General features: G+C 39.7%; 1 protein-coding gene across 4 annotated transcripts in view; it reads left to right on the top strand.

Moving 5' to 3' along the window:
- The window catches only part of hace1 (HECT domain and ankyrin repeat containing E3 ubiquitin protein ligase 1), a 53848-nt gene extending 38123 nt beyond the window's left edge, over window positions 1-15725 (top strand). For 2 of the 4 annotated variants that reach the window (XM_029503536.1, XM_029503533.1), the window contains 8 exons: window positions 20-107; window positions 212-361; window positions 1236-1432; window positions 9443-9574; window positions 10382-10480; window positions 11592-11662; window positions 13092-13205; window positions 14050-14152. In XM_029503536.1, the coding sequence (XP_029359396.1) occupies window positions 20-107; window positions 212-361; window positions 1236-1432; window positions 9443-9574; window positions 10382-10480; window positions 11592-11662; window positions 13092-13205; window positions 14050-14152 (954 nt within the window). Of the gene's footprint in view, window positions 1-19; window positions 108-211; window positions 362-1235; window positions 1433-9442; window positions 9575-10381; window positions 10481-11591; window positions 11663-13091; window positions 13206-14049 lie in introns of those variants that run through there. The other 2 variants (XM_029503532.1, XM_029503535.1) reach the window with 2 other exon arrangements.
- Window positions 15726-17282: the final 1557 nt, after the last annotated feature.

Genomic DNA, 17282 nt, shown 5'->3' with positions numbered 1-17282 from the left:
TGTTAAACATTTGTTTCAGGGTCAGGGTGTGGTCCGGGAGTGGTTTGACATCCTTTCCAATGAGATCATCAACCCAGATTATGCTCTGTTCACTCAGTCAGCTGATGGTACTGGATAATCTCCTCACTGCAATAATATTTAGTGCATTAAGCAGTGTTTTGAAATGTTGAACGAAGGCATGTCTGTGTCTGTTTCTGTGTGTAATCTTCAGGAACCACTTTTCAGCCCAATAGTAACTCCTCAGTAAACCCAGACCATCTAAACTACTTCAGGTTTGCAGGTCAAATTTTGGGTTTGGCTCTTTACCACCGACAGCTTGTCAACATCTACTTTACCCGCTCCTTCTACAAACACATCCTGGGTAAGACAACCAGATAACACATACATGAGTGTAGACAAGGGTCAGACTAGTGCTTTAGCTGTTTTAAACAGTACTTCAGGGTATCCCTTTTTAGTTTATATCAACTGAAGCTTTTGTCAGAATGTTGGTGGAAAAAACCTTTATCCAAAATGAAAATAGGAAAATGCACTTTTGAGCACTATCAACATTCATGATGGCAGTGTGAATTTGGCATGTTCCGTGTCTGTTTTGGTACATCTATTTGCCTCAGACTCTGTCTGTTTAGACATTTTTTGTTAAAAACATGCAAAAAAGAAATCACTCATAAAATTCTTTATTTGTTGCCTATGGTTATGTAGAATGCTTACTGATTTCATTCTTCTTCTTCTATTTTTGTTCTTTATGTTAAGATATGGAGTAAGAATGAAAAAAATACATCATTCTGACATTTTTGCAGAATTCACGGTGGACTGAATTCTGAACAATCAGGGGAAACTGGAAAAATGCAAAATTCTAAGATATGTGAAAGCTAAGATTTTGTTTTTTATTGCAAAGTTTAAAAAATATAGATGTACTGTGGGATGTTACTGTGAATTGCATAAACATGATCAGAACATCACCTTGTGACTTGTATTAGAAACTGTTCACTGTTTGTAGTTTGTCATTAAGCAAAGAAATTATAAAATATTTTTATATTTTTAACCAATGTCAGTATCATTTAACTACATGAACTACTGTTAATGACTGCATCAATTACTAAATACACACATTTGTTGTTTTCAGATTTGGTATTACAATTTATTTGGGTGCCGTCCTGCTTAGTATAATATAATCCCTGGAGCCAGTGATTAAGATGTTCCAACCCATGTTTAATATTTGTGTGTGTGTTATCCAGGTATCCCAGTAAACTACCAGGATGTATCGTCTATCGACCCGGAGTATGCTAAGAACCTGCAGTGGATCCTGGACAATGACATTAGTGATCTTGGTCTGGAGCTCACCTTCTCTGTAGAAACAGATGTGTTTGGAGCAATGGAGGAAGTGCCTATCAAACCTGGAGGAACTAGCATCCTGGTCACCCAGGGCAACAAGGTTGGTCAAAGCAAACCCAGGGAAAGCCATCATACAGAACAGTGTCAATACAATTTAAAATGTTTGGGTGAGCGGACAAAACTCATCTTATTTATAATAGTTTAGGTCTTGTTTAGTTGAGGTAATTATTGTTAAAATTTAAATCTAATGATCATTTGAAACAAATTATGGGTAAAATAGACAAATGTTTTTCTAATCCATAAATCAACCCAGCATTTTAGATGTACACATTTACAAAGCATTTTGTTTGATGTATACATTCAGAATTTTGACAGTTCAATATATGGTTGGTCCATCAGGCTCTACAAAACCTCTACACTAAACTGTTAGGGACTTACTTACTGGGCTAATCATATTCCTTAATAAGCTCATACATTTACTTGCTACTGGACCACATTAGGCCAAATAATTGTGTTCGAATTTACATGAGTTGATTTGATTTTGAAAATGTCACATATACACCACTCGCAACCAGGCTCTCTGGTCACTCTCACACACAAAACGCATTTATCATAAAGGTTTACTTGAAGACTATTCTGCGTCCACCAACAAGTCTTTGTGAGGGGGACATACAGTTATGGTCAGACGTTTACATAAACTCATCATGGGCATTGATGTAATTCGTTCTCAAATTAAATAAAATCAAATCAGATTTATTTGTATATTATAACAAAGTTACATCAAGGCACTTTACATATAGAGCAGGTCTAGACCTAACTCTTTATAAAACTCTGGACTTTTAATGATTTTCCCTCAACCTTTTTTTTTTCTTTTCCCAGATTGGAATGTTAATACAACATAATATAAAAACAAGAATTGAGTGCACAAGTTTGAATTTATTTTGGATTTTCTCATCCACACAGGGTCAAACTATATACATACACCCCCACTAATATTTGGTTAGTTGTCCACTTGCCTTTTGTAGCTATCAATAACCTTCTCACAAAATACTGGCTGGATATTTGACCACTCTTCTTGGCAGAATCGGTAGAGTTTGTTTAAATTTCTTGGGTTTCCTAGCATGGACGTGGCCTTTAGGCAAAGCATAGTTCACAAAATTTCAACAGAGTTGGGATCTTGGCTTTGGTAAGGCCATTCCAGAAGCTTTATGTCAACCAGCCTGATCAAATTAAATAATATTTATTATACAGCTCCAAATCATAACAAAGTTACATCAAAGCGCTTTACACATAGAACAGGTCAAGACCAAAGTCTTTATGGAGTTATTAAAGAGACCCAACAGGTCCCTCCAAGAGCAAGCACTAGGCGACAGTTGCGATGAAAAACCTCCTTTAAGAAGCAGAACCAGGCTCAGGGAGGGCAGCCATCTGCCTTGAGTGGTTGGGTTGAGAGAGGGTTACATGGTCATGGGGGGCAGAGAGAGAAGCAGAGGCAGTGAGAATGAGTGTGAAGGTAAGGAGTGGGGAGGGACTACGTAGAGGGATGGAGAGAGAACAAGAACAGGAGGTGAGAAGATTCCATTGAAAATACAAGCAAAACATACAATGAGGACATACAGTGATTGCAACTAGGTAGCACTAAATGTGCATTATTAAATATAAACAGCAAGGGACAAGAAGAGGTTATTATGAGAAGTGAGAAGTAGTGTGTAATGATAACTAAAAGTAACTCTTGCAGCAGCAGGTACTGAGCAGTAACATGAAGCAGAAACTCAGCACTTGTAGGACGGGGATGAGAAGAGAAAGGACAGGAGGGACAAAACACATATTACAGGAAGAAACAAAGGGACGTGAAATGTTGTAATGTTGTAATGTACATGCATTGGGGGGGGGGGGGGGTGCTCAGTGCAACCCCCAGCAGTCTAGGCCTATAGCAGACCAACTACAAGAAAATGAGTACTTAAAACTTATATTTTTAATTGTAAGCTTTGTCATAAAGGAAGGTTTTAGTCTGATCTTAAAAGCTGCAAAAGAGTCCATCCACGGAGTTGTTTCCATAGAAGAGGAGCCTGATAACTGAAAGATCTGCCTTCAGATTTATTCTCTGAGACTCTAGGAACCACAAGTCAACCTCCATCTAGAGAGCAGAGTGGCCTACTGGGACAGTAAGGTCAAAAATGACTCCATGATTCCTAACAATGGAACTGAAGGCCAAAGTAATGTCACCCAGAGTGGTCAAATCAAATCTTGCAGTTAATCCAAGTCTTTATGTCTATAAGACATGCCTGAAGTCTAATTAATTGATCTTTGGTTTCATTGACAAGTATAACTAAGTATCATCTGCATCTGAATGAAAATTGATGCTGTGCTTCTGGATAATATTGCCTAAAGGAAGCATACAGTCATGAAAAAATTCATTTATTTATTCATTCATTCATTCATCTTCGTATGCTTATCCGTGGGCTGGGTCGCAGAGGTAGCAGCTCCAGCAGACAACCCCACACTTCCTTTTTACCGGCCACATTGGCCAGCTCTGATTGTGGGATCCCAAGGCGCTCCCAGGCCAGTGTGGAGATATAATCTCCCCACCTGGTCCTCGGCCTGCCTCGAGGCCTCCTCCCAGCTGGACATGCCAGGAGTCCTGGTGGCATTCTTATGAGATGCCCGAACCACCTCAACTGGCTCCTTTCCACGTGAAGGAGCAGCGGCTCGACTCCGAGTCCCTCCCAGATAGCCGAACTTCTCACCCTATCTCTAAGGGAGACTCTGGCCACCCTCCTGAGGAAACCCATTTCGGCTGCTTGTACCCGCCATCTCGTTCGTTCAGTCATGACCCATTGCTCATGACCATAGGTGAGGGTAGGAACAAAGACCAACCAGTAGATAGAGAGCTTTGCCTTCTTGGTCAGCTCCCTCTTCTTCACAATAATGTGGTAGAGCGAACGCAACGCCACCCCTGCTGCTCCGATTCTCCGGCCAATCTCATGCTCCAGCTTACCCTCACTCGTAAACAAGATCCCGAGATACTTAAACTCCTTCACTTGGACTCATTTCCTACCCAGGAGTATGCATGCCACCAGTTTCCTGCTGAGAACCATGGCCTCAGATTTAGAAATGCTGATCCTCATCCCAGCCGCTTCACACTCGGCTGCAAACCTGTCCAGCGAGCACTGGAGGTCACAGGCGCCAATAGGACCACATCATCTGCAAAAAACAGATGTAACCCCCAGCTCCCCAAATTGCAGCCCTCCTTCCCCACAACTATGCCTCGATTTCCTGTCCATGAAAATCACAAACAGGATTGGTGACAAAGCGCAACTCTGGCGGAGGCCAACCCCCACCTGAAACAAGTCCGACTTATTGTCGAGCACTCGGACACAGCTCTCACTTTGGGAATACAGAGATTGGATGGCCCTCAACAGAGACCCCCTCACCCCATACTCCTGCAGCACCTCCCACAACATATCCAGGGGAACCCGATCATACGCCTTCTCCAAGTCCACAAAACACATGTAGACTGGATAGGTGTACCTCAGGCCCCCTCCAGGATACATGCAAGAGTAAAGATCTGGTCCGTTGTTCCATGACCAGAATGGAATCCGCATTGCTACTCTTCAATCTGAAGTTTGACAATCGGCCGAACCCTCCTTTCCAGCACCTTGGAGTAGACTTTCCCAGGGAGGCTGAGGATTGTGATGCCCTGGTAATTGGCACACATACTCTGGTCCCCTTTTTTTAAACACGGGAAATAACACCCTGGTCTGCCACTCCTTTGGTACTGTTCCAGACTTCCATGCAATATTGAAAAGGCGTGTCAACCCACAACAGCCCCTCAACACCCAGAGCCTTCAACATTTCTGGACGGATCTCATCAATCCCTGGGGCTTTGCCACTGTGGAGTTGTTCAACTACCTCAGTGACCTCCTCCCGGGAGATCGACGCTGATCCTCCAGTTCTGCCTCTACCCTAGAGGACGTGCAAGTTGGATTCAGGAGTTCCTCAAAGTGTTCTTTCCACCTTCCGACTACTTCCTTAGTCGAGGTCAACAGTGAACCATCCTTGCCATAGATGGCTTGGATATTCCCCTGCTTTCCCCTCCTGAGATGCCGAACGGCTTTCCAGAAACACCTTGGTGCCTCCCGAAAGTCCTTCTCCAAACTCCCACACCTGCTGCTTTGCCTCCCTCATCACTGAGGCTGTAGCCCTTTGGACCTGTTGATACCCTGCAACTGCCTCGGGATTCCCCGGGCTAACATATCTTGCAAGGCCTCCTTCTTCAGTTGGACGGCTTCCCTGACCACCGGTGTCCACCACGGCATCCGAGGGTTACCGCCCCTTGAGGTACCTAAAACCTTGAGGCCACAGCTCCCCGCAGCACCTTTCGGCAATAGAAGTTTTGAACATCAACCACTCAGGCTCAATGTCCCCAACCTCCACAGGGATGATGGAAAAGCTCTGCCAGAGGTGGGAGCTGAAGGTCGGCTGGACAGAGGCCCCCTCAAGATGTTCCCAGTTCACCCGCACTACACTTTTGTGCTTGCCAAGTCTGTCCTGAGTTTTTCCCGGCCACCTAATCCAAATCACCACCAGATGGTGATCAGTTGACAGCTCCGCCCCTCTCTTCACCCGAGTGTCCAACATATGCGGCCTCAGATCAGATGACATGATCACAAAATTGATCATTGACCTTTGGCCTAGGGTGCTCTGGTACAAAGTACACTTATGAGCATCCAAATGCGTGAACATGGTGTTCGTTATGGACATTCCATGGCTAGCACAGAAGTCCAACAACAATCCACTGTTCATGTTCAGATCAGGAAGGCCGTTCCTCCCAATCACACACCTCCACGTGTATCCATCATTGCTCACGTGCGCGTTGAAGTCCTTCACTAGGACGATGGAGTCCCCCACCGGAACCCCATACAAGACCCGATTCAGGGTCTCCAAGAAGGCAGAATACTCCAAACTGCAGTTTGGTGCATATGCACAAACAACAGTCAACTCTCAAATGGTAGGGGCTTGTGAGTATCCCCACACCCACCCGGCGCCTCACCCCATGAGCAACTCCAGAGAAGAATAGAGTCCAACCCCTCTCTAGGAGTAGGGATCCAGGGTCAAGGCTGTGCGTAGAAGTAAGCCCCAACAGATCCAACTGGTAGAGCCAGATGAAATAATTATGACACCCCATTAAATAGACAGCTCTTTATTAAGAAATGTTCACATATCAATGTCCAATCTTGTTTTTATTTATTTATGGAAACGAAAGTGATTTCTTACTCATCAAATAAAAGATATGAACAAAACTGCATATTTTAATGGAGGAAAAAAGTTAGGACACCCTACCCATTAATAACTAGTGTTGCTCCCTTTGGCTGAAATAACTTCAGTGAGACACTTTTTGTAGCCATCTATCAGTCTCTGACATCGATCTGAAGAAAGTTTGCCCCACACCTCAACACAGAATTCTTTCAGCTTTGAGATGTTTGAGGGGTTTCTTGCATGTACAGCCCATTTCAAGTCACTCCACAGCATCTCAATATGCTCAAGATCTGGGAATTGACTTGGCCATTCCAGGACTATCCACTTCTTAGTTTTTAGCCAGTCCTTTGTGGATTTACTGGTATGTTTTGGGTCATTGTCATGTTGCAAGATCCAGTTCCCCTTCACCTTTAATTTTTTTTACAGATGGTTTCACATGGTTTCACATGCACCCTCTGATACAAAGTAGAATTCATGGTGGATTCTGTGATGGCGAGCTGGCCAGGTCCTGCTGCTGAGGCTTCAGACAGCTCTTGAGATCTCACCATGGTGCTCACTCTCACTTCAGGGGCACACCAAACTAAATGTCTGAGGTTCAACTCAACCGGTCGAGGCAGATGGCCGCTCCGGCCCCCTGCCTTAAAGGAAGTTTTTCCTTGCCACTGTTGCCAAGTGCTTGCTCATCAGTGGATCTGTTGGGTCTCTTTAAATAATTCTATAAAGAGTTTGGTCGAGACCTGCTCTATATGTTAAGGGCCTTGATGTAACTTTTTTTATGATTTGGCACTGTACAAATAAATAAAATTTGATTTAATTTAAATACAGCAAACCTCCTTTAGAATGCTGGGTAACGATATTCTGATCATGTGCACTTGATGTTGTATCTGTAAAAAAGTCCATAAAATCATCACTGCTGAGAGCTGAGGGGATCACTGGTACAATTAAGCTATGACTCTCTGTCAGCCTGGCTACAGTGCTGAAGAGAAGCCTGGGGTTAATCTTGTTTTATTTTTATTATTTTTATTATTATTATTATTAGTGTTGAATAATATGAGCTTCTAGCACTGCTGAGAGCTTTTCTGTAAGTTTTTAAGCTTTCCAGGCTCTCCAGCAACTCTCCTGAGTTGCTGGAACACCAATTTCTTAGTTTCCATAGTAGTTTCGGTGACATCTGCTTTAAGGCACGAATTTGAGAATTATACCATGGAGCCAGCCTCCTCTGTTTAATTACTTTCTTTTTTAGAGCGGAGCATCATCAAGATTTGAACACAGTGTGGCCATAGTGCTAATCACAAGGTCATCAACCTGTGTATGGGAGAAATCCTCATTTGAATTTAGACATGTCATTTCTGCAAATGATGACTGAATGTTCTCTTTAAATTTAGCCACAGCATCTTCAGATAAACATCTTCTGTAGCTGAATTTATTCCTTGATACTGTGCAGTCAATTAAAGTAAACTCAAATGTAATGAGGTAATGGTGGGTCAAAAGAGAGTTTTGAGGAAAAATTGTTAATTGTTAAATTGTCAATTTCAATGCCATATGTTAGAACAAGATCAAGGATATGATTGTAGCAGTGACTGGGTTCATTCACATGCTGGGAAAAGCCAATTGAGTCTAGTAGGGAAAAAAACCCAGAACTAAGGCTGTCTTGTACATCTACATGCATATTGCTAACATACTCATCTAGCTGCAGCCAGGCTATACAAAATAAATCACTAAAATGATCAGCTATGAGATCATTAACTAGTAGGGATTTTGATGTTAGTGATCGAATAATAAACAGTCCACATTTAATTGCATATTTAATTATTTGTGATCAAATTCATGGCTGTTTTGATTTCTGTTAAGTTTTTGTTTTTAGCTCCTCTTCAGTTTAATTTGGGTTTAATAACTTTTCTAAATTTAGGTGATCGGGGGGAAAGACGCAGTTTCTATAGACTTAAACATAGACAGAGACTCTATTCCATTCTCGTCAGGTAACCACTCTGACTGAGAGGCAGAGGAGTGTGTTAAACTGCGGCTCTACCCAGAAAGCAAAAAGCGACAACACTGATGTCAGACGTTGAAAATAACATTGAAAGCGCTCATTATGATCAACATTGAAATAACGTTGAATTTTAAGTCAGTGTTGACATTGATTAAATATTTATTCAACTGCATTATGTTCAACATTAAAACAATGTAGAATTGTCAATCCCAACATTGAATTAATTGGATTAATTTGAATTAATCTATAAATGCAATAAAATTGCATTGATTCATCATTATTCAAGGACCATTTCAGCACTTTTCAACCTTTGTATGTTTTTATTTTGCCTCATTCAAGCCAAAAATAATCACTTTACTTTTTTGGGTGTTCTATAGATTTTGGCTGAAATGAGCCATATTAAAAACATACAGACGGAAGTTGAAATTTGCAGAAATGGACCATTAAGTATGCTTTACTGTAGTGGTTTTCAACCTTTTAATGCCAGGACCCCATTTTACGTGGACCTTTTTTTGGGGGGATTCCACACTTGATTATAATTATGTCATTTTACTTGTGATCCCCCCCAGTTTTGTATTTTATCAAAGTTACAAACGTGCAACCCCACTGCCACCTCTCTGCAACCACACTTGGGGTGTTGACCCCCAGGTTGAGAACCGCTGCTTTACTGCATTCTTGATGAACAAAAGCTAATGTGAAGCTTCAGCTGCCTGAATTAGTGTGTGTATATATATATATATATATATATATATAAGGGAAAAAAAGTAGCCTTAAAACCAATTTGGGGGTCATAACAACATTCCAATCTTTGGATTGAAAGAATAACTAACTGTGTGTGTGTGTGTTTTTTTTTTTGCCCAGGCCGAGTACGTACAGCTGGTTACAGAGCTAAGGATGACACGAGCCATCCAGCCTCAGATAAATGCTTTCCTACATGGATTTCACACTTTCATCCCCCCCTCACTCATCCAGCTTTTTGATGAGTATGAACTGGTTAGTCATTCTCTTCTAACTGTGCTGCTCTACATTTCCTTCCCTCTTCCCTTGTGCCTCTGGGTTTATGACATTGGGTGAAGGCAGGGTACGCACTGGACAGGCTGTCGTTCTATCACAGTACTGATGTACAGAGACCATTCACGTTGGCATTCACACCTACGAGCAATTTGGAGTCACCGCTTACCCTCAACCTGAATGCCTTTGGGCTGTGGGGGGCAACTGTAGAAACTGGAGAGGACCCACACAGGCACAGGTGGTTTCAACCCAGAACCTTCTTGCTGCGAGGCAACGTTCTAACCACTGCAGAAATCCAGAAGTCAACTTTCTTGTTTTCGAAAGTATTCTCTCTTCAGATGATTTGTTCTTATTGTTTATTTTATTCCAGATGTGTCAAGAACTGGCTTTGAGCAGACATCGTTTGGAGACATCATAGAGCAGACATCGTAAAGGAAACAAAGTTTAAATTCAGGAAAATTGTACTTTAATTTATTTTTTTTTGATAGATTTGAGTTGATTAATTGATTCAGCTCTACAAATAATATTAAAGGACCACCATTTTTTGTCACACAACACGTCATTATATTGCACAGCTTTACTTGAGACTACACTACACACATGAAACTGAAGGAAACGAACCATAATTTGCAGAGTGAAGAACTGGCCTCAGAGCTGCCGAAGTGTAGCTGATTGATGGATGATTTAAAAGCTGTTAACCCCTCTTTCAAGAATCTCTCTGATTTTATAATTAGTTTTTTTTTTTTAAGCTGTGTTTGTGGTTCCATGTCTGCATGTGTGTGTGTGCAGGAGCTGCTACTGTCAGGTATGCCAGAGATCGATGTGCAGGATTGGTACAAGAACACAGAGTACACCAGTGGCTACGACCCTCAAGACCCAGTCATCCAGGTTGGCTCTCCCTTTACTTGCCTTTTATTGACTGAATTCTAACTACAAGATAATGATGCTTCACAGTAAGTTGTGTAGGTCTGGTTATCAAAACATTTGACACAGGTTCTTACCTTATCTATGGATTCGTTTTCAAAGAATTTAAAGGAAACAACATTCATCAAGCAACAACATGCTTAAGTATCTTTATTTTCATATTAATATTGAAAATAAAGATACTTTACCATTATTTGATCATAAAGGGCAGTGAAATAATGCTTGGTAATTCTGCACTTTAAGAGCAAGAAAGCTGTATTAAATAAAGTATTGTGTAAAACTGATTACTAAAATGCATTGTCTGCATATAAAATTGGATTGAACAGAATTTAAGAATTCAATCCTCTGACTCACCTGAATTTGAATTAGATTAGTAATTGCAGCCCAGAACTTTGAACATTTGATATCCTGTGATTGGAGAAACAAATCTGTCAGATGTTACTAATTCCCTTGGTATGATGATGAAAAAGATGGTTTAATGAAACATTTTCAGTGGTAGCACATATTTTACTCTCCCATAGCTTAGGCAGAATTTCACTCATGCAGACTAACTAAACAAGCTCTGTTATTTAATTTAGTCTCACTATCACGGTGCGAGAGTGCTGAGGTGAGGACCCAAGTGCAGGAACATCCAATAGACAGTTTGTTTCTTTCTGTTTCTAGTAGTTTAGTTTTCCCCATTAAAATATATTTTTGCCTGCAATCTAACATGCATATACCCAGAACAAGAAAGACTAAACTAATGCAAAACGCTGCGAATGCAGAGAAACAGAGGGGAATCGGGACTAAAGCTCAGGAAAAACGACAAAGGATCTGACAAGCACTAAACAGAAACCAAGACTTAAATACACACTGAACTAAATAAGACACAGGTGAAACACATTAGGGCAGAGAAGGCAATCAACAGGAGGGAAACAGAACAAGGACAGGAAGTAAAGTGATAACACAAAGGGGAGACAAGACTTTCAAAATAAAACATGAAGTGGCGAACTCATGGAAACAAAAACAAAGGACATGACTGACCCTCACACTGACTTTCTTCTCACCATCAGTTTATGTTTCTGTCTTTCTGCAGTGGTTCTGGAAGGTGGTCAATAGTCTAACCCAGGAGGAACGCGTTCTTTTGCTTCAGTTTGTCACTGGAAGGTTTGTCTGCTGGATTTGCTAGACTAGTTAATGAAATGTATGTGAAGATTACTTCCAATCCAACACACCCTTTAAAAGAAACGGTTGGATTGCTGAAAGAAGATGGAGAAAGACTAAGTTAATAATCAATTACCAGATTTTTTCAGAGCATCTTACAATCTACAATAGAGCAGTTAAACATGCAAGACAGGAACATTTTGCTGAATTCATCACTGACAACCGGAAAATGTATTTTTTTCAACTATCGACCGCTTAATTAATCCTGATCCAATGAGGTATAGCAGTATGTCAACTATCTCAAAATCTTCATATTTTGAAGTCTAGTTAAGCAGTAAAAGGATCTGTTGGGTCTCTTTAAATACATTTATAAAGAGTTTGGACTAGACCTGCTCTATATGCCTATGCCTTTGTTATGATTTGGCGCTATACAAATAAATCTGATTTGATTTGATTTAAAGTAGAAACTATTAGCTCTAACTTATTGTACTCACAGCTTATGAATTTTAACACCTTGGAACCTTTGTTTTTATGCGAGGAAACACGAGAGAAGTTTGTCCTGGTCAAGGCTGGAATGATTTGGTAAAGTCATTTCTTAATTAAAAGCAGCAACCTGCCTTTTAGAGCTCATTCCCACATCCTTTTTTGAAACAGTTTATAGCTTTTTAGATAAAGACGTTCTTAACATTGTAAACTATTCACTGCAGATGGGTGTTTTCCCTGCTGCTTTTTAGACTGCCATGATTAAGTCTCTTCTGGAATGAAATAATTTAGATGCCTCGGTACTTAGCAACTACAGACCTGTGTCCAATCTGCCATTTTTAAGTAAAATTCTAGAGAAGCTTGTTTTTGATCACTTAAATGATTTTATGGTCTCACAATATTATTTATATTATTTATAATATTTTTGAAAGATACCAGTCTGGGTTTTGAACTAATCATAGCACAGAGACGGCCTGGTCATAGTTCAAGGGGTCAAATAGGTCAAATATGGATCTAAAAAAGTTCTCTATTTTAGCACAGTCTTATTGCAGCCTTTGATACCGTCGACCACTCAGTTCTTTCAGCTAGACTTCACAGTCTGGTGGGCCTCTCTGGTACTGTTTTTAACTGGTTTAAATCTTATCTCTCAGACAGAGAATTTTATGTTACAATGGATGAATGTTCATCAAAAAGCTATAACATGGACTGTGGTGTACCCCAAGGTTCAATTTTAGGTCCGACCCTTTTCAATATTTACATGCTGCCACTGGGAAATGTCATCAGGAGGCATGGCAGTAGTTTCCATAGTTATGCTGATGTGTGTGTGTTTGTGTGTTTTACTGTTTTTACTGTGTGAAGCACTTTGTGTTGCACTCGTTTGTATGAAAAGTGCTATATAAATAAATTCTGATTGATTGATCAGTTGTATTCAAGTGTTTTCCTCTATCAGTTCCAGGGTTCCCCACGGTGGCTTTGCTTACCTGATGGGTGGCAGTGGCTTACAAAAGTTCACCATTGCTGCAGTGCCATACACCTCCAATCTGCTACCTACATCTAGTACCTGGTAACCAGAGAGAATTTTACAATTGAAATTATTTGGAATTTAATTCTTGGAAGGATATCACTTGTACTTGTTTTACTTAAACTCCAATGAAATTACATTTTCATTTCAAGAACCTTATCTCCAAATTACACAATCCTTTTTAGGAAACTAGAAAATCATAAGCATTCATTAAAACTTTGTCTCAAATAGGTTTTGTAGTGACATTACCTATAAAGTGCCTTTAATTGTAATCCTGAAGAAACATTTACCAATCACTTTCTGAGTTAGGTCAGCTGATTTGGATTAATAGCCACAGTATTTGATCAGAGAAGTAGCATGACATTACAAAATGTGAAATGTTTGTTTGTCTGTGTCACAACTTTATTCTTTTGCTCACATACAGTGGGGGCGAGAGGGGGGCACAAGGTGGTGCTGTAGCTCCCCCTGTAATAGCCATAGAACCCGATTAGCTCCCCCAAGAATGAATATCTGTCTGTATATGTGTGTGTATCTATATACATGCTTATAGTTGCATAATTAAATGCCCCATAATTCAAAGCACCTTGAGTGTTGAGCATCCCCATAGCACCTGTAACAGAAAATTTCTGGAACCGTCACTGCTTACGTACTAATCTTACTGTCTCTGTGCCAAACCTTCTGTGTGCTGTCTGTCCCTCTATAGCACTAGAGGGCAATATCTGTCTTCAGTGTTTACTGTTTATTGCCAACACTTTCAGAACAGGGAGATCGCATGGCTGACTATTCATTAGGCAAATTATATTGGCTCTCCAGTTAGATATGTCATATCAACCACAATGTTGCATAGCATTGACTCACTTACTTTTGTTTTGTTGTTTATCCACAGCATCAACATGCTGAAACTGCCAGAATACCCATGTCAGGAGCTCCTGAAAGACCGGCTGCTGGTAGCACTGCATTGTGGAAGCTATGGGTACACTATGGCGTAAAAATACCAGTTTCTACCACAGCCAGGTTGTGCTAACAAATGGAACCCTCCCTTCTCCGCGGAAACTCTTTTTCAAGTTAGACAAGAAACAGGAAAGGGAAACTCAGATTCTAATGAATGACCAGAGCAGACTGGAGATACAAAAAAAGTTTCTGGGTTTTTACTCATGCTTGTCCCAGAACTTCAATTTATTTCTTTTTTTTTTAACTCAAGCTGCTGTCTGGTAGTGTGTATATATTTTTGCATTTGCAGAAAAGAATGGGTTTTTTTTTTTTGTTTTTTTTGGCCTCATTAAGTTTTTAGATTAATTTATTCTTTTATTTTTGTCTCCACCTCCCTTTTGTTCAACCAAATCACAATCTAGCTGGATTTTACTGCAAGTGATCCTGCATTCAGACAAACACCCCATCATCCCTGTATGAGAAATATACATATGTCGTGTTATTGTGAATATCTTGTCATTTAAAGTCAGTATTTTACTATCATCTGTATTTGTATTTCACAGGTAAGATTTTTCTTCTGTCATTTTCTGATTGTTGGAACTGTACAACAAATCTCCAGATGTTTGGTTTGCTATGCCAAAAGGTAACAGCTGGAGATACATGCATTATTACATTTGTAATTTTCATCTTGAAAAATATGTTTTAGTTTTAAAAGGAATGATGATAATATAGATTTTGTCAAGGGAGTGTAGGTTCAAATCAATTTTAGAGCAGTATTGTTTGAATGTGTCACTTAAATTTTTTTTTTTTTTTTTTTTTTCAGAACAGATCATAATTGAACATTCAGACATACTCGGAAATTGTCTTGTTAAATGATATAATTTACCATATGTACATGCTCTGATTTGAAATTTTGTTCAATTAAATAAAAAATGTCTGTGTAAAGCAAATCCAAAGGGCAGAATTGAATCAAGTGAACAGAGTTTAGTGGTTAAGACAAGCATGAGGGAGAGCTCCACCCACAACCAGAGAGCCACACAGCCTGCTCCAGTGGGCTGATCACACCAATGCACTATCTATCTCTCTCCCAGTCCCAACTTTTACTTCCTTCCTTCGTTTCCTTTTCTTTTCATTGAGTCATAACATCCTGATAAGTGTTACCATTAGCTTGTATACACTATGATGGTTTATGTAACTGTTTATTTAATTCTGATCTGCTCAAATAAGACTTGAAAGACCGCAGTCTTGTGCTTAGGAAAGTGTTTGTGGCCAGAAATAACACAGATCTGATCAGATTAGTGAAATTGCGCATGTGAAATATATGAAAGTACAATGACATGCTGTGCAGACAGGACAGAAGAAATGCACTTATACACCAGCAGGTGAAGTGAACAACATTGATTTATTTGTTTCAGAAGTAGTAATACTATTTGTTAAATTAAATCTCCACTAACCATGTAAATTCATGGTATATAATAATAAATGTCATAATAAATAATATGCAATGCCTCTTTTTACTGCAGGAATGACAATAAGTCCCTGTCAAAAACTGTTGTGTTGTGGTTCCAGAATGATGAATGAGACAGATACAATCAGATACAGAATATAAAGAAACTCTGGATGCCTTTTCTTCTTTTTTTTGTTGCCTTTTCTTTTTTTTCTTTTTTTTTTTAACCCAAGGTGGCAATCGTGTTTTCCCCAAATGACTGACAAATGGCTTGAAAAATAATGCATAAATGCATCAGCTGTTCTATTATAACTATTCACAAACTAGAATGAGATGTTGCACAGAATGCAAAGCAAACTAACTCTGAGAGATAGCCTGAAAACTTATCACTTCCATCACTTCCATGCAAAAGAAGATTTTTTTTTTCACAATGTTGGATGTTGAAGTGTGACATACATTCCAATGAAAGATGATGCATAGGGACATTTCATAATTATTAGAATGGTGTGATCCAATCCAAAAGATAATTAAGAAAGTCTCAGTCAATGCAATTTGACTAAATATTTACAAGAATGGAATGATGTGCTTATGGGAATGTAAACATAATAGCATCACCATGCAAAAGTAGCAGAATGACTTGCAGAGCTTGGCAAAGAGATAATGAGGCCATGGACAATCAGACCACCTCATACACAGCTTGTAGGACTTTTGGTTTTTGTGAGGTAATAAAGTGATCTGTGATCCAGTATTGATGACTGTGGCAAGTAATTTTTGTGCAAACAGTACAGACATGGCCAGGTTTGAATGCATGGAGATCCTACCTTTTGAGGTGAGAATTTAAAAGATTTGCAGAACCTTTGGCAACAGAACCAAAACAATATTAGGTTGGTGATCATAATGTTATTGCTGATTGATGGCATGTTTTCTGGTGCATCATTGAAGGCCTTGTTCTTAGGAATGAATTTTTCAGATACTTGGTATTTGCAGGAATCAGCATGTACTCCTAAGCACTCCTGCGGTTTTCCTGTAGCTTTCCTACAGCTCACACACTCAAACAAACAGTGGCGTTTAAGGCGGCTGAGTCCTCACCTGTAAGGTTACAAGAAAAACGGGTTTTGCATCAACAGAACATTCTAAACTCTGCTGAATATTAAGAATTTTTCTAAATAACCAATGGAAAAATTAAATTAAATTTAATTAAATGCAGGATCAAGGTAGGAATGAAAATAAAAAGTAAAATGATTAAAACCAGCAAACCAGAGTGCTGACAGCCACTGTTTTAAAAGATGTAAATGTTGGAAGCAGCCTCGTCAATTTAACTGTACTGGTGCTACTGTAATGACAATTTCCAGAGACTACAATTTAAAATACATTTTTCCTGTCTATACACATCTTTGCCCCCACAACCATGATCTGTCTTGACCATTTTTAACTGTAAAAAAAAAAAAAAAAAAAAAAAAAAAAAATCGCTGAACATCCATTTATTGATATCCAGTTGGGTGTCACTGGCATAATTATCACAACATCTACTGTGTTTCTTTCTTCTCCCTAGGGAACACTACATGAGATTTCAAAATTTTGAGTTTTAAAATTCCCAAGACAAACAATTAAATCCTTTCCTAATACGTATGATAAAAATCAATTCAGTGCTGGCAGATGGCCGCCCCACCCCGAGCCTGGTTCTGCTCGAGGTTTCTGCCTCTTAAAGGAAGTTTTTTCTTGCCACTGTTGCCAAGTGCTTG

The sequence above is a fragment of the Echeneis naucrates genome, chromosome 6, assembly GCF_900963305.1.
Source record: "Echeneis naucrates chromosome 6, fEcheNa1.1, whole genome shotgun sequence".
Classification (NCBI taxonomy): Eukaryota; Metazoa; Chordata; class Actinopteri; order Carangiformes; family Echeneidae; genus Echeneis; species Echeneis naucrates.
Note: the sequence above shows the minus strand (reverse complement) of the source record. Positions and strands in the feature narration are given on the sequence as shown.